The sequence below is a fragment of the Pleurodeles waltl genome, chromosome 4_2 (assembly GCF_031143425.1).
Source record: "Pleurodeles waltl isolate 20211129_DDA chromosome 4_2, aPleWal1.hap1.20221129, whole genome shotgun sequence".
NCBI classification, from domain to species: domain Eukaryota; kingdom Metazoa; phylum Chordata; class Amphibia; order Caudata; family Salamandridae; genus Pleurodeles; species Pleurodeles waltl.
In genome coordinates, this window is record NC_090443.1 from 4,928,037 (window position 1) to 4,949,083 (window position 21,047).

The following is a 21,047-nucleotide window of genomic DNA, read 5'->3' on the forward strand; positions in this document are numbered from 1 at the left end:
CTTAAAAAGAAACCTTCTCCTTCTTGTTTTCTTGAACTATCTCCTTGCTAATAGGTTCTGTGCAGTTTGAAGAAAAAGGAATCAAACACACGAGTACAAAAAACACCTTGGGGAGACTGCTCACTTTAATTTTTCTTCTGTAGTGCAGAGCAGTGTCTGTTCAACGTGCTGTAAACAATCCCCCTGACAGAGGAGAGAGAGACTGCCACAGAATGAAAATCAAAAGTGTGATTTCTGACTCTCTTCCCACCATCCCTGCTGTGGCAATAGACATGTTTCTTTCTTTTTATTCTCTTTAACTGCATGGAATATCACAAAATAAGGTGCAAAGCCAATTGGTCCTAAAGACACTGTGTCAGAAATGGGGTCTTTGGTTGGCAGTCAGGTTACCCCCTGTCCAAGCAAGGACCCTCCCTCTAGTCAGGGTAAGTCACACACAATCCAAATTATCCTGTGCCCACCCTCTGGTAGCTTGATACTGAGCAGTCAGGCTTAACTTAGAAGGCAATGTGTAAAGTATTTGTGCAATAAATCATGCAATAACAAAGTATAAACACCACAAACATACACCACACAGGTTTAGAAAAATTTGAATAGTTATCTGATTAAATGTAGGTCAAAACGATCAAGATTTGATAAGTACACTTTGAAATATCACTTTAGAAAATCATAAAAAGAGTCCTTAGTTCTTAAAAAGCAATAAGTGTCTCTTGCAAGCACAAAGTACCTGGTTTGCGTCTAAAATATCCGCAAGGGTCCGCAGAGGAGGAGATGCGTGGAAAACAGGGAGGTGCGCATCAGTTTCTCCGGACGCACAGACAATGCATCAATATTTTTCCACGCAGCAAGGGCTTTGCATTGATTTCCGGCACGCAGGCTTGAATTCTCTTCAGGTTGCAGGATATTTGGATGCCCCGGGGACGATGCGGAGAAATCCTGGGCATGCAGGATGAAATTATTGGAGTTGCGTCGATCCAGTGTGGCGATGTGTCGAATTTTCTGGCATACAGCAGGCACTGCGTCGGCTTCCACTCGGGGAGTCGGGCTGCCTCGTTCCAGTTCAGCTGTGTGTCAGTCCGGTAGGGCTGTGCCGAGAATCTTCTATCCCAAGGCAGGTGCTGCATCGAATCTTCACTCGGGAATTCGGATGGCGTCGTACCGGTTCTGCTGAGCGGCGATTTCTTGTCGCACCACGGCTGTGCGCCATTTCTGGCAGGAGTTCCTTGCAGAGATGAAGTATTTTTGGCCCTGAGACTTCAGAAAACAGGAGGCAAGATCAATCCAAGCCCTTAGAGAGCACTTCTCAGCAGAGTCAGAGGGCAGCAAGGCAGCAGGGCAGCAGTCCTTTGCAGAAAAGCAGTCAGGTGAGTCCTTTGGGCAGCCAGGCAGTTCCTCTTGACAGGTTGCAGGTTCAGGTCCAGAAGTGTCTGAGATGGTAGGGTCAGGGACCCTGCTTAAATACCCAAATTTGCCTTTGAAGTGGGGGAGACTTCATAGAGTGGCGTATAAGTGCACAAGGTCCCCTTTCAGTTCCATCCTGTCTGCCAGGGTCCCAGTAGGGGTTTTTTACAGACCATTGTGTTAAGGGCAGGCCACTGTCTTTTGACATGTAAGTGTCAGGCCCACCACCCTGCCAGCCCAGGAAGACCCATTCAGTATGCAGATGTGACTGAGCATCATGTGTTTGGGGTCGTCTGAGTGAAATGGACAAGGGAGCTGTCAAGTAACCTAGCCAGACTTGGATTGTAAGGCACAGAAGGATTTAAGTGCAGAGAAATGCTCACTTTGTAAAAGTGCCCTTTCTAAAATAGTAATATTAAATCCAACTTCACCAGTCAGCAGGATTTTGTATTACCATTCTGGCCATACTAAATATGACCCTGTTACTCCTTTCGGATTATAATCTACCACTCAGACAGTATAGAAGGGTAGCCCTAATATTAGCCTATGAAAGGAGCAGGCCTCACAGCAGTGAAAAACAAATTTAGGAGTTTTTCACTACCACTAGCAGGACTACTATAAAGTATGTCCTGCCTTTTATCTACATAGCACCCTGCCCTATGGGTTACCTAGGGCCTACCTTAGGGGTGACTTATATTTAGAAAAAGGGGAGTTTAGCGCTTGGCAAGTACTTTTAAATGCCAAGTCGAATTGTCAGTGAAGCTGCACACACAGGCCTTGCAATGGCAGGCCTGAGTCCTGGTTAAGGGGCTACTTATGTGGGTGGCACAATCAGTGCTGCAGGCCCACTAGTAGCATTTAATCTACAGGCCCTGGGCACATGTAGTGCACTGTATTAGTGATTTATGAGTAAATTAAATAATCCAATTGAGTATGAGCCAATGTCACCATGTTTTAAGGGAGAGAGCATATGTACTTTAGCACTGGTTAGCAAATGGTAAAGTGTGCAGTGTCCTAAAACCAGCAAAAACAGTGTCAAAAAGTGGAGGGAGGCAGGCAAAAAGTTGGGGGATGACCACCCTAGGGCTGTCAGGTCTAACGCACTGCCCATTGCTTTCGGCAATGCTTGGTTTTTTTATGGAAATTAGGAGCCACCAGGGTTTATAGTTCAAACCAGTAACCTAATTAAACATGACCTAAGCAGCTATAGAACGGAGACTGCAGCTCCCCGGTTGATTTAGAATTCTAAAATAAAATACCATGACTGGAAAATGGTGTACGCGATGACACAGATTCACATGGTAACTTCATAAATACCCTTGTTTCTAATGATGCCAGGAGGATCCTCTGCATTCCACAGGGTCTTGAGCAATGTGTAGTGTTTTCCAAGCGGAGCCTTGTTCAGTGGTGAAGTTATTAGCAAACCAATCTGCTCATTACAGGGCTGAGGCCATTAGCCTGTCCCCCCTCTCCTTCACAATCTCTATGTAGCACGACCCAGAAATTAAAACTCGGGATTACCTTCTTTCCTAATATAAAACATAACTCACAGAACTCTGCAGAAAGTAATGGCAGTCAATAAAATAACAAGGCACAAACATTCTGCAATAAACGTGAATGTGTTGCACAAAAATTCTATTTTCTGCCCTTGGGCAGCCTCATTAGGGTGAGCGGACGATTATGCCCCATAAGTGGATAAATTGCTCTAGATTAAGTAAGCAATGTGTATTCCAATGAGAACACAAGAGGAACCATTTTAGCACTTGAGATGCAAAAGCTAAACAACATCCTTACTGACGGCACTGTCATACCCCTCACAGATTAGAAGTCACACAGTACCGGAAGCATTCTTACACCCTTCACATTGTAGCAGCCTCACACTACCAACAGCACACACACATCAATCAGAGTAGCAACACTCACTACCAGAAGACCTCACACCCCTCACAGACTAGTCACAGAAACATCAGCACTCACACCTCTTGCAGAGTGGCAGGTCATACAAATGAAGGCACTTCCACAACCCTCACAGAGTGGCGGTTTCACACAATCGACAACACTCCCACTTCCCTCACGTGCCAGCAGTCACACATTTTGAGAAGCACTCTCACATCCCTCACATGCTAGCAGTCACACATTAAAGGAGGCACTTACACAGCCCTCATAATTAGCAGCAAACCTGATAGGTCTGGCTGAAAAATGAAAGTGCATCTTCATTGATTGGTAAGAGAAAGGGAGAAAGAGGGAGAGAGGAAGAGAAAGAGAAAGTAAGGCCCAATTTAAGAAGGGCCTAGCGCCAACTATCGTCACATTAGCATAATTTTTTAACACTAATGTGGCAAGAGTATGCCAAAAACGGTCCCCAATGAAGGGGTTGCAAAAATGGCGCAGTGGAATCTATGAGATTCTACTGCACCATTTTTAGCGCCATTTTTCATGCCTGCACAGAGCAGGCATTAAAAGGAGGCACACCATTATTTTTGATGGGCCTCTATGTACTTTGCAGGATTAGCACCAAAATGTTTGCTGCTAATCCTGCTAAGTACAATAGCATCAGAAATGATGACGCTCTTGTCCCTAACCCCCGCCATGGTGTGGCGTATGTTAAATACAGTACACACATGGTGGAGATAGGGGAGCGCAATGGGCCACAAGAAAAGCGCCGCTTTATGACATGAAGTGCCACTTTTCTTAAATCTGGGCCTAAGTGTGTGTGTGTGTGTGTCTGTGTGTGTGGGTGTGTGGGCGTGGGGGTATGGTGGCTAGGTGAATTGGTGAATGTAAGAGTCAATGGATGGATGAATAGATGCATGAAGAAAGGATGATGTCTGGGTGCATTGATGAGTGATTGAATGCATGGCCAGATGGATGAGTGACTTCAGAGAATGAATGATCCAGGCACTTTCATTTATAAGAACTTTTGACTTTCCCATTGTTTGCTTCCCCAAATTCCTCTATTTTGCTTTTTTGCTTAATTTTATATAAATGTTGTCCTAGTTCCTGCAAAGGATACCACATAAAACTCTATTTGGATTGTCAGTAATTTTGTGTTCCCAGAGTCTTTCCTCTCTTCCAAGCCACATATCCGTCTCTTGCACCCTCAACTCTGGCTATTGCAGTCTATCCTGGCACCGTCCTCCCTAGGCGTTCAGAAGTGTTCTGCAAACACTCATTAGGAATGTTTGCACCACACCAGCTCTGCGATGACTGGGTGCACGCATTTCTTGAGAAGACCAGACTGCCCAGGGATCGCCAGCCAGCTGTTATCTGCCTCCCACACTACGCCTCGGGGCACTCATTTAGAGGGGTTGTATCCTGGAATATCTCTTCCTTGACAAACAAGAGAAGGGGGAAGTGAGCACCTCCTGTTATCTTTCGGCCGTACTTGAAAGATTCAAAGGACCGCCAGTGTGTTTACATTATGCTGATGCTAATATAAACCACCACGGAGCACTATTTAAGAAGAACGCCGAGGTATGTGATGAGGAAAGAGAACTCTGGCTACAATACCCTCTCCCCTCACACAAGGTAAGCTTCTGCTTTGTAATGGAAGTATATGTATGAAGGTGCAGGCAGCCTCTCTGGGCCTGATTTGAAGGTGAGCAAAACATGAAAAACCTTCATTTACTTCATCCTCAGTACCCCTCACTCCCCATGTTGTATTTCTCTTCTTCCTCTTTGTCACTCTCGGTGCATGTCCCGTAGTCCTCTCCCTCTCTCAAGCCCTTGGTGTCCATCATTCTGCCCCCTTCTTCCCCTCTGTTCTTCAAAATGCACACCCTGCATTCCTCTTCTTCCTCTCCAAACCCCTTTATACCCTTCGCACAGTACCCTTCTCTGCCTCTATAACCCTAGGCACCCATATTCCGTTCCCGTTTTCCCTCATTGTACCCCGCGTTAGCTGTGCTGCAGTCCCCGTCTCCCTCTACACCAGGCCAGTCCCCTTCTTCCTCTCTGTACCTCTCCATTAGGCTCTCTCTTCCTCTGTCTATCCCTCTGTACCCGTTCAGAGGTACTCTTGGGATGATGAGGGATGAAGCAGCTCATCAGGTATTCCAGAACATCACCAGGTGCAGTAGCATAAAAATGGCTGGATCTGCTTAATCAATTATTTTAAGGATCACCCTTTGCCCATCTAGGCGGGTGGTTTCAGTGCCGCAAAGGAACCTGGAGCCAAATTGCTACTTTCCAAGCAAAGGGAAAGGGGGCTGAGATGAGGAGAGAAGCATAATGGCAAGAAAGAGGACATCACCAGGACAGATGGGGAGAGAAAAACAATCAAGGTAGACAACTGTAAAACGTATACATTCTTATGAAGTGCTTAAAAAAAATAGGCTCAGATTTATGAAAAGTGTTATGCCCCTTGGCGCCCCCCTAATGCCACCATGTGTGCGCCACATTTAAAATACGGCGAACCACGGCAGTAGTCACAGGGACTAGTGTTATCATTTGTTATGCTAGTCCGGCGCTTTGCAGGACTAGCGCCAAAAATGTTGACACTAATCCTGCAAAGCACCTAGAGGCCCATTGGGAGCCTCTTTTGAATGCCTGCACTTAGAAGGCATTAAAAAATGCAGATAAAAATGGCACAAAGGAATCTCAGAGATTCCTTTGCGCCATTTATACGGCCTCTCTAGCGCCGGAACACCCCCTTGCATACATTATGCCTGGTGCAGACATAATGTGGCGCAAGGGGTTACAAAGTGACGTAATGCAAGGCACAGCATTTTTGCCCTTCCAACGCCACATTAGCGTAAAAAAATTATGTTAATGTGGCGTTCAAATGGCCCTAGGCCACCATAAATCTCAGTCGTAGTTCCCTAAAAGTGAGCAGTGGAAGGACATATGCAAAAAGGATATATTCCAGAGAAGGAACAGGCACAAGATGGACAAGGCAATCAATTGAATAGGAAGCAAGTAAATGAGAATGACAATAATGTCAACCAATGGGAACAATGGGTGGGATTTAAGCTCATTGTAAGATATGGTAAGCTGACAGTAGGTCTTTTCCAGTCAGACAGTTGGCATTGTCTGTTAGGCTCAACCTCAAAAAGGTCATGCATCAGCTAACACCATTCTGTGTGGATGGGGAGTCATCTTAAAAAAAACTCTGGACTGACAATGGATTGAAAAGTTCTAACAAAGTCACACTTTGAGCTCAAACTTTGAGCTGTTGCGTTCTGTATTTTGCGGAAAAATAGCTTTTACTCCTGAAAGTATTTTCATATTCATTCCCAAATTGTTTTAAAAAACTGAGATTCATATGAACTGCTTTTTCTGCCAGACTCATAAGGTCTGACTTATATTTTTAATTTGTCACAAAACGTCATGCTTAAGTTACATTTTAAGTAAATCCTACTTGGCAAAAGTCAAATCAAAATCAAATCAAAAATGGATTCGCAGAGTGTGGCCAAACACCCCCGGGCGTATCCAGGGGCTGAGAGATCACTTCAGTCAAACAGCCAGGTCTTGAGTCCTTTCCTGAATTAAGAAGAGAGGATGAAGTCCGCAGGTGAAGTGGGCGGTCATTCCAGGATTTCGCCGTGAGGTAGGAGTTGGAGCATCCACCACTGTTGCTCCGGCAGATGCATGGGTGTGCAGGTGGCAGAAGGAGGCAGAGCACAGGCGTCTGGAAGGTTGGTGGAAGTTCAGGCAGTGGTGTAGGTATGCTGGTCCATGCTTGTGAAGGGCCTTGTAGGTGTGGATCAGAATCTTGTATTGCCATCTCTTCTGAATGGGGAGCCAGTGGAGCTTCTTGAGGTGAGTGGTGACTTGAGTCTGGCTGCTGAGTTCTGTATGGTCTGCAGTCTCTTCAGGAGGTGCGTGGTGATTCCTACGTAGAGTGTGTTGCTGTAGTCCAGTCAGCTGGTGACTAGGGCCTGATTGACAGTTTGTTTGGTGTTGATGGGGAGCCATTTGAAGATCCTACAGAGCATGCAAAGAGTTCGGAAGCAGGCACGAGAAATTGCATTGATCTGGTTTTACATGGTGAGCTTGCTGTCCAGGATGATGGGATGATGCCAAGGTTGCATGTGTGGTCTGTCGAGTTGGGTGCTGGTCCAAATTTTGTAGGCCACCAGAAATTATTTCACAGAGAGATATTGTTCACGAGGATTACACTTCTGTTTTGTCTGTATTGAGTTTTAGGCAGTTTTTCATCCAGTCAGTGATGCCCCTCTTGTACCTATGAAAGTTGACCTGTGTGGTGGAGGGGTCTTCTGATTGTGAAAGTGAGAGAGACTGGTGTTGTCTGCGTAGGATATGATGTTCATTCCATGGGATTTGACTATGTTGACCAAAGGGGGTCATGTTGATGTTGAACAATGTGGGGCTGAGGGACATGGCTCAGATTATGTCCTTGGTTTCGGAGGTGAATGGTGATGGGAGGATCCCCGGGGTTCTTCTGGTGAGGAAGGAGAAATTCCACTTGAGGATGTTTCCTTTGATTCTGATGTGATGCAGCCTCTTGCTAAGGGTTTTGAATGCTGCTGAGAGGTTGCAGGGGATCAGGCCACTGTTTCTCCCCAATCGAGGATGGTTCTAATGTTGACAGTGGCAGCGATTAGGGCGGTTTCGGTGCTGTGGTTGGTGCAAAATCTGGATTGGGAGGAGTCTAGAAGGTTGTTGATCTCCAAGTGTTGCATGAGTTGGTGGTTCATGGCCTTTTCGAGGACTATGGTGGGAAAGGAGAGCGGTGAAATGGAAGCATTTTGTCACCAAAGGTAGTTAACATTTTATTATATTTACCTGCTAGACCTTATGTTAATCTGAGTATCAAGTGGAGAGTACTGCACTCCAAGGCCTTGAGTATGAGTTTAGAGATACTGGATAGGTCATAACTTGCATATTCTGGGGCTTTTTTAAACAAACATTTGCTTGTTCTTGTATATAAATGGCATTTTACCCCAGTAAATATCAGCTTGTTTGACATGCAGATCTTTACTTGGGAAAAACTCTGGGGGACTACAGACATTATCGCACCCACTAACTACCAGCTGCTATGAACTCCTCACATCACGTTTCACATTTTCTACAACTCTAGGGGACAGATTTAAGAAAAGTGGTGCTGCACCCAATGCAGTGCCACTTTTCTTGCAACCCTTACTGCCCCGCCCCCCCCCAACCCCCCCACCCACTGCCACTATGTGTGCGCCATATTTCAAATACTGTGCACCACGGAACATGGTAGGGGTCAATAGCATCAGAATATTTACCCCAGTGATGTACTGTTAAGGGTTAGCACCAACATTTTGGTGCTAAACCTGAACAGTATAAAAGGGCCCATTGTAACCAATGGTGTGCCCCCTTTTATCGCCTGCTCTGAGCAGGCATTACAAATTGTGAAAAAATGGCACAAAGAAATCTTTGAGATTTCTTTTTGCCATTTTTTCGCTCCCCCCTCCCCGCCAACATTGGAACTCCACCTTGCATACATTATGCATGCATTGAGCCACTTTGTAAATATGGCACAGCATTTTTGCTATGATATTGCCACATTAGGGGAAAAAATGACGCTAATGTGGCGATTTATGGGGCAAGGGGCACTTAAATCTGCCCCTAGGTTTTTTTAGAAGTTACATCCAGCTACGGCGATGTTACACTAACTTAAAAAATACTGTCTTATGGTCAGAACAGTCCACCCTTTTTGTACCGAACATGCCTATTCAGATGATACCCATTTTAATATTTAACCTTAGCAATGTTTTGACGTGTTTACAAGCTGTTTATTTTCTGTTAACAGTATACCAGAATCGGTTCCCCTGTAGGGCAGGGCTATACTCAAACCGCAAATGCAACTCCCCAAGAATCATCATGTGTAGTAGGTTAGGGTGCATGAGAGGGCCTGGCCTCTCCCAGCTCTTTTGCAGCAAAACATTCTTTGTATTTCAGGGCACCATACACCACGATAATCAGTAATGTCTTAGTTGGGCACCGTGATAGCTTAACTGCTAGTGCTCCTATGAAGGAGATTTGTTATTGAACACTTTACAAATCTGCCTGATCTTAACCCCATTTGTCTGTCTCAGAATTAAACCTCTCAGTTTACCAAACTATTCATTTGCTACCTCACCTTCTCACCTATCCCTCCCTCCTCTACCTCTGTCCCATTTCCTCATCTCTCTGATTACCTTTCTCGCACTTCTCTCTACTATTTCCTTTTCCAGAATCCATCACTACCTCCTCTCTGTCTCATTCTCTGTGCCCCCTTTTATGTGTCAACTGAGCCTCTCTATCTCACCACTCTACTTTTTCTTTGTACATCTCCTCACCTCTCTCTACCTCTACTCTAATGTTACTGCTCTATTTCTGTATCAACCTCAGTTCTCTTTCTGCATCTCACTTTTGCCTTTTTCACCTCTTTTCCCTCAACTCCTCATCTTTTTCTACCGTTCACCTCTCTTTCTATACTTTTCTCTCTGCTTCACCACTCTCTATATCTGCCCTTTCTTTCCGCACCTCACTTCTCATTTTGCCCCCCCTTTCTCATCGCATTTCTAACTTGCATGTGCCTACGTTTCTCTCACTGCCTAACTTCAGTATGCCTATCTCTCTCTTCTTGTACCTCTCTCTGACTCATCTCTCTTTCTACCTTATCTTTCTCTATACCTGGCTCCTCTGTGTAAACCACCCGTCTCCCTCTCCCTACATTTCCTTCTCCTTATCACTAACTCATTCTCACTCTCATCCTACTCCTTCCACTTTCAACCTCCCTGTACTTTTCTTTCTGGCTAATTGATCTTTCCCTTTTCACACTGCATCTCTGACTAGGCCACCTATCTCTCCACCTCATCTCTGTCTGTACGTCCCTGGCCCCTTTATTTCACCTCCTTATGCCATTTAATTTATCCTTCTGTCCTTCTATCTCCCCCTGCCTCCGCTTCCTTCCACTTCTTTAAATTGGGAGCTGAAGGTCACTGTTTCACCAAAGAATTATACACAAGAAAGAGGAAAACAGGCACAAGACGAGGAGGACATTATCAGATTTCACCCAACTGAATAATGAACATCCTCAGAGCGCTACTTCAATTTTCACTGATGCAGTGAGAACGTCAATTGCACTGTATGTGCATAAGTCCTATTGTTATATTATCCCTAGTCTGCTAACCATCGACAAAGTCACCCCTACTGAGTTGTTTGCACAATTGGAGGATCAGCCAGAATATTGAATTTCACGTGCAACATGGATGATGTTAGACAATACAAATCTAGATCCAAGCACAAAAGGAAATGCTTCACCAGTTCTTGTTCAAGCTTTCTTTAGGTACTATTTCAGTGGCGGATACGGGCAGCTACAACTCTTCGTCATTCTTGTTTGCTTCCATTTCATAAACTTTAACGCGTAACTTAATAGCGCTTGGTATAATGAGGGGTGAAATATGCTAAAATGGGTAATAAATCCAATTTTTTTTTAGGACAGAGGGCCCCAAAATATGTCGCCCAGAGCCCCAGAAATCTTTGGGAATGCCAATGGAACAACACTTATATCCTAACCTCAAACACTTCCTGTTCACCCACTAGCGACCGCAACACCCTAAACTCGAAGAACTTACTGCTACGGCAGGAGTGAGAGTAGTCACACTGGACCGACCTGCACCCATCCTATTTCAGAACTAGCGCCCAAGTGCCTCCATTAACCCTGTTGCAATACCAGCCCCCTAGATTTCTTTATTCAGATACTCTTCTGTTTACTTAGGGGAAATAGGATCCTACTTCCCTATGTCAACTCAGCGCTGGGACGCTCCGATTGGAGCAGCTGCTGTGCTTGATAGGTTTGGTTCATTCATTCATTCATTTACCATTGTAGAGCCAATATCCACAAGCCTGATCCCCATCTTTCTAGCATTAGAAGCCGCAGACCTGCCCCTGTCCTGTTACTGTAATGGCAGAACCTTTAGGCCAGCACCCTCTCCTTCCAGTGCTAGAACACCTAAACCTGCACCCTGGCCTTCTCGGTCTAGGGCCCATAATCCTGAAGCCCTTTTTTCCAGTGCTAGGGCCCCTAAACATGCACCTTATCCTTCCAATGGTAGCACGCCCAACCCTGCATCCTTTCCTTCAAGTGACAGGATCCTTACATTTGCAGCCAATTTAACTAGTGCTAGGGCCCCTATACCTGCACCCTATCCTTCCAGTGCTAGGACTTCTACCACTGCACCATGTCCTTACAGTAGAAGGCAAGAACTACTTCCCACCTACACAGAGGTTCAGCTACGAAACCATTCCACCTCTACTCATCCTTTTGTATTGTAGGTTTATAGAACGCATGGCTACTCAAAGGCTTCCCCACGCTAGGTGAGAATGAGCCTGCGTCCAAGGATCAAAACATGGGGAGGGGGTGTTTAAGAAGACAGCTAGTGTGGATAGAACCAGGTTTTTAGAATTTCCTGAAGATGGTTTCATTATGTTCATTTCTTAAGTGAGCCAGAATTGAATTACAGAGTTTAGAGGTCAGATATGAAAATTATTTCCCCCCCATCTGGTCCTTTGTATTCTTGGGACCCTCAACAATATGGCATTGGAGGACCTTAAAGTCCTAGTAGGGAATAAAGGGGACTGAAGGGCCTAAGTCATGACATGTCCCTTCTGCTTAATTCCCTTGTGTACGAGGCACAGTGTCTTACATTTTATTCTTGCTTCCACTGGGAGCCAGTGGAAGGTTGTGATGGCACTTTTTACTGTTGCATATTTGGGTGTGTTAAAAATGGTTCTGGTGGTTGCATTTTGGACTACTTGGAGTCTCTTGGTGATAGCTTTGGGTGAGCCCATATACAGGGAATTCCCAAAGGCCCGGCGTGAAAGAATAAGCGCCTGAACCACTATTCTCCTGGATTGCATAGGTAGCAATTCAAGGATTTTACGTAAAGTCCCTAACAGTACAAAGTAAGATATCAACAGATTTTTTGCTTGGACCTCCATATATCAAGTGCTGTCCAAACAGATGCCCAAACCTTTTATTTAAGAAGAAGGCTTTGGAGGAGTGCCCAAGCACTCTGGTCAGCTGAGTGATGTTTGTGGTGTTGATTTATTCCCTAAAAGCATCAACTCCGTTTTGCCTCCAGTTAGTTTCAGTGAGCAGCTCGCCATCCACCAAGCCACCTTCTCTAGGCATGGGGCCAGCTGCTGTTCTGCACCTATCTCAGGGGCGAGGGATACAACCAATTGTAGGAAACAGTCAACAGTCCAAATTCCATAACAATGTCGACTAGCAGCCGTACATAGATATTGAAAAGTGTGGGGCTAAGTGCAAGAGCCCTGTGGTACCCCACACTTCAAGGAGACTGCTTCTGAATAACAGGGTTCATAGATTTAAAAGGACCTGCCTTTTAACAAGGAGGACAGTCATCTTAAGGCTCCGTTACTTATTCCAAGTTCACTCATCCTGACAACCAGGGTCTCATGATCGACTGTGTCAAACACTGTGCTCAGGTCAAGAAGAAGAATGGCTGCGGAGCCTCCTTTGACTAGCAAAATCCTTAACTCCTCCGTTGTAGCTAGTAATGCTGATTCTGTACTATGATTTGGACTGAACCCCATCTGGGTAGGGCTAAAGAAGGAGTTTTCTTCTAAGAAGTGGGAAAGACTGTAATTCATATGCTTTTCTAGTACTTTCCCCAAAATAGGCAACAGGGAGATAGGTCTAAAGTTACTGGGGCATGCTGGGTTTAGATTGGTTTTCTTTAACAAAGGCTTGACTATCACGTGTTTCCAAACTTATAGGACCGTCCCAGTGGCAATAAACAAATTACGAAGATTTTAGAAGTGTAGGGAAGATTTCACATGCTTTGTGGTGAAGAATGTGGGGCGGAGCGAGGTCCAAAGGAGATCTAGATTTGACTTTATCAAATAAAGGTGCGAAAGTTTCCATTGTAATCAAGGGGACATTAGAGAGACTAATCATCTCCCTGTGTGTAGTGCATGAACCTGGAAAAAGCAGTAAAGTTTCCTTTGTCTTTTTTAAGTCATTGTAGATCCCAGGAACTTTGTCTTGAAAATAGGCTACCAATTCATTGCATTGAGTTTCTGTGGGAGTGAGCAGCAAGTTTTCAGCTTTGGAAGTGGTGAGGGATTTCGCGATGCAAAAAAGTTCCCTGGGAGCATTGGCAGCATTAATCATCAGAGCTTCATAGTAAGAGGCCCCTGCCTTTTTAATTTCCTAATGGCTAGACGATAGGCAAGTTTGAATTTTTCTTCATATTTCTGTCTCCATTTGTTTTCTAGCTTTTGTACCTTTTTTTATGGAGGCCAAACGAGCATTAAACCAGAGTGGTGATTTCTTTTTAACTCCTTTTTTCTAGTAGTGATAGAAATCAGTTGCATCCAATGGGTAATTTCATAAGGCCGTTTTTGTCCATGCCAGAGAGGCTATCCAGGTTACTTTATTAATATTTTACCAACTCTGACCTTGAGAAGATGTATTACTAATGTCCTGTCGGGTGGAAGGACCCTCCAAAGTAAAGGAAAATCATAGCATGGTCAGTCCAAGTCATAGGGCATGGCTTTGCCATTTTTAAATTTGTGTCATTGCTGAACACTGGATCTAGCAGATGTCTTTATCATGCCATATCATATCAGATCTACTGCTATTTGTGTTAGCTGCAGGCAGCCTAGATCGTTCAAGATGCCGCAGCCTAGATCGTTCAAGATGCCAGTCACTGCCTACATCCTACCTCAATCATCATCTGCCTTTGCAGAGAGCCCTTATGAGGATGAAAGCAGTGAGTGTCTAGCACTCACAAAAGCCTTCAGACTAATTAGAGTTGTGTAGCCCTTCCTTTTACAATGAAAGCACGCTAGCCCCAGATTTACACCAACCTAGAATGCATGTTCTTCTTTTGCAGAGCGGAGAGTCAAACCATGAAGTTTGCCATCTTCCTGGGAGTTGCCCTTCTTCTGCCCAGCTTCATCGCTGCCCATCATGGTGAGGATAGTTCATCTTCAACACACAGTTTTCAATGATTGAGTGGGAATGGGTAAAAGTGTGTGATCTCCAACGCCTGGTTCCCACAGGCAATAAGCAGAAGTGGGCACAGATATCACCTCTGCGTGGGATAGAATACTTCAACTAACTTTTGCCCAGTCCTTAACACAAGCCACCCTTTCTGGCCAATGAGCCATCCTGCAGCATCGTTGCAAAGTTTCAATAATCTACCTCCTTATTATCTCCTGCCTGGGATCATACCCCTAAAACTATTTACATTACCCAAGGCACTGGTGACACTGATTTATGTCATTTTGGCCAGAAGTCCTAAAACATTATCTTTGGCCCCATGGTAAATATTTGTGAGTACCCTTGCACTAACTGCTTCATAGTAACACTCTCCAGACCAGAACAAAAACAAACAAAAAAATCAAATGTGAGGGATGCATTACGAGTGCAAACTTCAAGAGGGCACTAAGGTCCATATCTATGGGCTTTTGATGCAGGGCACCAAAGCAAGTCACCTTACTGTGCTTCCCTGTGTCATAGGGAAAGGGCAGGAATGTGCTGTATTTGTAGCATACAGCACATTCCTGTCCTTTCCTACTGCGCTGGCACGCTTCCACCATGGTGCAAGATTGCCTGCATTGTATACAGGATTGTTTTTGTGCAGGGAGGGACACCTTCATGGACAAAGCAATGCTGGAAGGCTTTTCCTATTCCTATGTGTGCCTCAGAATGCAGCACACATAGAAAGAGGCAAAAAAGAGGAGAAATAAAGATATTTTTCCTCGAGGCACCTCCCCCTGGGGAGAAGTAAGGTTTTGGCACATCACCAGGTTTACAAGGACTTGTAAATCTGGGGATATGTCAAAATCAATGGGTGTTGCGTGGGAACACCCACTGCAGCGCCCATGGACTGCCTGCCTAGCGCATAGTAAGGCAACGCAATAATTTGAGGCGAAACAAAGTCACTCAAAATGGTTTTGCCTGGCCTTCTACATATGATTGCAAGGTTTTCACTGCCACTGCATCACAAAAAGGTGAAAAAGGCTCATAAATATGCTGATGTTGTGAGATAATGATGTATTTCAACCGTCATTTCTTTAATTGATCCAAGAGCGGTAGCGTAACGCAGGAGTATCATGACCTAACGCCATGTGTGTGCTGACCCTCCTCTGCCAACAAACACTGAGCTTCCACCAGTGCCAATTTGGATATGAAAAGCGACATGCAAACAAACCTCTGTGCATCGTAATAACCCTCCTGCACGCCTCCTGATGCGTAGGTAGGTGAAACCTGTTACATAGCGATTCCACATTTCCTTGTTCTACAATAAAACAACCCAAGGTAAGCACACTGGTGCTGACAGAGGATCACAGAAATATCCCATCCTGTTTGGCATATCTGATTCACTTCATGAAGTGCATGACTCCCCGGAGTTTGCAATGCCCTTCTTCACAAAGGGAGCAAGTGTTATTGGTCCATTGGCATCCAGATGTGGCCTGAGTGGGTGCTGAACTGAAAGGAAGCCTATTATGCTGAGACACCTTTCCAGTTTGGCACTTAGCTACTGCAATTCAAAGATGACAAGGTGTGAATGTCAACAAATATCTATGACAGCAAACAACAAGATGATGGATAAAATCCATGAATTAATTACAGCCACTTGTGATCACTCTGTACACAATCCAATCCATCATTTTACACCCAATGTGCCATGGTAGACAGAGGCCCAGCTTATGCAGATTTGTACTGACCTTGCCCCTTGCATTTGGGCGTCCCAATGGAGCAAGACTAATGTTAATCTGCATTTGGCTGGCTCCTGTCGGAGGTAGCATGGGCAAAACAAAAATTAAATAGACTAGGATATGGCCCCATTAATAACCAGTGGGTGAGATCCATCCATATATTTTTTGTTTTCCTCAGAATAATTATCATTGAGCGACATGAGCCTCAGCTAGAGTAATGAGGTTATCCCACACTGTACAATATAGATTTTGATAATCTGAATAATATATCCTTACAATGGCAACAAAAAATAGGAAATAATAATATAGTCCGATAAATAACTTACCTATAATTCTTCACGCAATATATACATATTGAATGAGTGCATAATCTGCAAGGCCTGACCTAAGAAAAACATTGTCTTTTCACTGTATGCTGTCAATTTTAGAAATGTCTCATAAAGCACTGCTAAAAGTTCATGTTGCTTTGGAGAATGTGTGAAATAAATAAATAGCATCTGAATACCTACTCTCTCCCACGACCTCCCTACGCTTTCCCTACCAACCCCGCACACACGAGGAGAATCCCTTTGGGCCCCACTATATGGACGCTCCTCTTGCATTATTCCTGCACTCCACCGCTCTCCTCTTCCTGGGATACCCTCAACCATCTTATCCTACATGGCCCACCGGTGTGCAGTGCTGAAAGTGATCATAAGTGATGCAGAGATGCAGATGTTTTCATGTTTTGAATTTCTTTTTCAGGGGTTTACTGCAAAGAAGTGACTGCCCGTGGGTCTCTGTCGACCTGTCCTCACGGTGAGAAGTGACACTTTGTATCAACAGTGGGTGTGTGGGAACATGAGTGGTGATAATCTGGTTCTTTCTGTTGCACAAGACATGCTAGTAGCAGATTGAGGTGGTACCCTCCCCAGGTATCTAGGTTAAGGTTGCCTGAAAACTCCATGTCGAATCCATGTTGTTGTCTGGGACCCCATGGTCCATTACTGGGATTTCCCTGTTCAAATCACTGTTTCAGGAGTGTTAGTCCAATACGTCTACCTGACAACATGAGTCAGGCATGCAACCCCTAGAAAACAAGTTTGTTAATTGAAAATCCAAAGCTGGTACATTGTGTCCCTGATGACATGAAGTAATTTGGTATCTTCATTACAGGTCTTCTTTTAGAAAATGGTAGTCCTTATTCCTGGAAAATATGGGGATAAGGCTAGCAGGGGATGGTTACTGAAAAAAGTAGTAGAGGAGGCTCAGAGAAGAGGGTTGTTTAGGCGGTGAACAGAGGAGGCCAGCAGAGTAAGCAGGTTAGCAGAGGAGGCAATAAGGAGAGGCTAGCAGAAGAAGCCAGCCACGAAGGTTTGCATAGGTCGCCAGCAGCAGAGGCTAGCACACGGTTTTGCAGGCACCTAGCAGGGGCGCTTATCACAAGACACTAGCAAAAAAGACTAAAAGAGGCAGCTAGAAGAAATGGAAAATCGAGAGAGAAAGCTACTAGAGGGGAAGCTACCAGAGAAAGGAGGCTAACCAGGGAAAATAGTAGAAGAAACTAGCAGAAGAGGCTAGCAGAAGTAACTAGAATATGAGGCTGCTAGGGGAGACTGAACAATGTGACAAGAAGAGCAGGCTAGTAGAGGAGGCTAGCAGAAAAAGGTAGCATGGAGAAGACTAGCAGACAGGCAACAGGAGGAGGTTGAATAAGACGCTAAGAAAGGCTAGCAGATGGTCCTAGCCGTGCAGCCAGCTGAAAAGACTAGCGGAAGTTAGCAGAGGAGGCGACGAGAAAAGGCTAGCGGAGAAGGGTGTCTATTTGAAGAGCAGAGACGTGTCTTGGTGATGTTTTAAATAACAGGCAAAACCTAAATTGAAATATACAACTAATTTAAAGATGCACTCTGTGAAAAGCACGAAATATTTATTTGCTAAAAAATGAAATGCCGCATCATCACCTCAGACAACTAACTGTGGAACTTCAAGGCGGCAGAGCTCTCACTCAGAGCTGTGAATGGAAAGTAAAACTGAAAGTGCCAACACCTCAGCAGAGACGGCACAGGGTTACATTGTAAGCAACATGTGTTCTTTGATGACACATACCTTGACATGAGAGACTGAGGTCTCGGCAAAAAGAAGCCCTTCTGATTTTATACGTTAATCATATAGATCTGATGCCATCTGAGGCACTGGACATGGAAGAAAAATTAACTTTTTGCACAGTGTCATTGAGGACCCTTTGGTTGTGCAGTGTATAAAATGGTGGAAAGTGTTTTAAAAAAAAATATCAGTGGCAGATCCCTACCCATGAAATCGCAGATGTGAATGACTCTATTCCCATGTGCTTTGTAGCATTTTCCTAATGACGAAAGGCATTATATTCCTATGCAATTCTTCCGAATGCATCTACCACTGGCAGTAAAGACTCAGTAAAACTGCGTCCACCGCTAGCCACAGAGGAGACAGTCTCTGTAAATGTGCCAATCCAGAGTCCATCTAGCCATAGAGGTGACATTCTGTATTTCTTTGCTAATGCCGGTTCCATGCTAAAAAACACAACAACGTGTACTTATGAAGTGTATGTTCTCCCCTGGGGATCTCTTGCCATATTTTAACAGATGTTTATTGTTGCCCAGATCAATAGTACTCATTTTTCAGCGTTGGGAGAATAAAAGGCTAACCCACATGGATTCAGGTCGGTGGTAAGAGCTTTGATGTATTTGTTCCCACCCAAAATCCAGCCTGTGCTAAAGGTGAATAGATCTATTACTCTGCATCAGTTCGCAACGTCCAGGCACCCCTGTGGTGAGAATAAAAAAAGGAACTCCCGCCTAGGCCATCCAACTGTTATGCCCTTACATTCCAGCATCTGAGTATAAGTCAAGTGAAAACGCACCTGGATATATGAACCACATTCACACTTCCTTGTCTAACAGTACTACCCTGTCTTATTCCAGGTTTCACTCCATTTGCTTGTTCCTGTGGGATGCGCTGTGGCTCCTGGGATATCCGGAATCAAATGACCTGTCACTGCCAGTGCGCTGGGATTGACTGGACAAATGCTCACTGCTGTAAAATCGTATAAACCATCAGTGGACTGTCTCAGTGGATGGTGCCCACACTACGTCACACCCATATGACTGCCAAGTGTGACAAATAAAAGCAATTCAAAAGTATGAAAAATCTCCCACTTGTCGATGACACTGTGTCAATTTTCATGTTAAGAAATATTGGTGTTTCAGACTCTTCTTTACAAATAATTCAGTCAGTGTAATTTGTTTGATCATGTGAAAACATAATGTTCTGGTCCATTCAGCAACACTGATACACTTTAAATTCCTGGCCCTTTAGAACAAATCCAGTGACATTAAGGGCCTGATCTTGATCTTAGCGGCGGGTAATACTCTGTCACAAATGTGACGCATATCCCATCCTCCATTTTACAATCCCATAATATGCTATGAAGGTCCTAATACTGTGGAAGGATTATCCGTCACATTTTTGACAGAGTAATCTAGCTGCCAGGATCTAAATCAGGCCCAAAGGGCCTCATTATGATTTTGGCTGTCCCACAGCAGGAACACCAAACTAGCGGGGATGATACCACTGTCATCGTTGCAGCATTCCCTCGAGTGTATTACAATGTTTCTACTGGGCTGACCAGCGGGAACATTGTAGTACGCGGTTTCCACCAGGCTGCCCAGAGGGAACAGTGCTAATATATTGGTCTCAGCTCCCTTAAGGGAGCTGAGGCCAATACCGTAGTTTACATCACCCCTGGGATGCGCAGTGTCTGCAAAGACAGTGCGCATTCCAATGGTGCTTTGCAGAGGTGCCCTTATCAGTTGGGGCTCGACTGTTCCCATGAGGAACAGGGTCAAGACTGATTTGCATATGGCTGGGTCCAAACTGGGGTGGCATGGAGAGTAAAAGAATGATGGATTAAACCCAGATCTGTGACTGGGGGTGAGTGTTTGCATTGTTCAGCACTTCATCCATCATTCTTTTGTGTTGCTAAAGTTGCCCTAAGTGGGAAGAGTATGCCCAGACGTGGGTCCTGTGCTCACTCTGCCACTGGATTCAATCTAGCCTGGCTGATGAAGGGTTATATCTTGAAACCGGATGTTTGTTTCTGGTCCAGGGAAGACCTGGCTTGGCAGTTTGGGCTGGACTGTTCTCATGAGGAACAGGGTCAAGACTGATTTGCATATGGCTAGGTCCAAACTGGGGTGGCATGGAGAGTAAAAGAATGGTGGATTAAACCCAGATCTGTGACTGGAGGTGAGTGTTTGCATTTGTTTGATCGTCCATCATTCTTTTTTGTTGCTAAAGTTGCCCTAAATGGGAAGGGTATGCCCAGACCTGTGCCACCGGATTCGAGCCAGTCTGGCCGATGAAGGGTTATACCCTGAAACCGGTCCCAGGATGCTTGTTTCCAGTCCAGGGAGGACGTGTTCGGGTGCCATGTTGACTTAGCCTTTTTCTCCCCACCAGCACACACAAGCTGCAAGGCAGGGTGCATGTGCTGAGTGAAGGGTCCCCAGAGTGGCTGTTGGACTTTTTTGCTTATGCAGGGTCATCCCCAATCTTTTTGCCTGCTGCCTCCTATTTTTTCCGATCTGTTGCTGTTGGTTTTTGAACTCTGAGCACTTTACCACTGCTAACCAGTGCTAAAGTGCATATGCTCTCTGTGTAAATTGTAATGTTGATTGGTTTATCCGTGATTGGCATATTTGATTTATTAGTAAGTCCCTGTAAAGTGCACTAGAGGTGCCAGGGCCTGTAAATCAAATGTTACTAGTGGGCCTGCAGCACTGGTTGTGCCACCCACACAAGTAACCCTGTAATCATGTCTCAGACCTGCCACTGCAGTGTCTGTGTGTGTATTTTTACACTGTAAATTCGACTTGGCAAGTGTACCCACTTGCCAGGCCTAAACCTTCCCTTTTCTTACATGTAAGGCACCCCTAAGGTAGGCCCTAGGTAGCCCC

At 44.8% G+C, this 21,047-nt stretch overlaps 1 protein-coding gene across 1 annotated transcript; it reads left to right on the plus strand.

Moving 5' to 3' along the window:
* Window positions 1–4,839: 4,839 nt before the first annotated feature.
* LOC138294062 (resistin-like) lies at window positions 4,840–19,284 on the plus strand. The gene is made up of 4 exons (XM_069233307.1): window positions 4,840–4,929; window positions 14,241–14,320; window positions 16,816–16,869; window positions 19,014–19,284. The coding sequence occupies exons 1-4, from the start codon at window positions 4,883–4,885 to the stop codon at window positions 19,139–19,141; spliced, it is 309 nt and encodes a 102-aa protein (XP_069089408.1). The 5' UTR covers window positions 4,840–4,882; the 3' UTR covers window positions 19,142–19,284.
* The last annotated feature ends 1,763 nt before the right edge of the window (window positions 19,285–21,047 follow it).

Coding starts and splice junctions, on each gene's coding strand:
- LOC138294062 (XM_069233307.1), top strand. CDS start 4,883: ATGAGGAAAGAGAACTCTGGCTACAATACCCTCTCCCCTCACACAAG. Junction 14,321..16,815: donor CTTCATCGCTGCCCATCATG/GTGAGGATAGTT, acceptor TTTCTTTTTCAG/GGGTTTACTGCAAAGAAGTG. Junction 16,870..19,013: donor TCTGTCGACCTGTCCTCACG/GTGAGAAGTGAC, acceptor GTCTTATTCCAG/GTTTCACTCCATTTGCTTGT.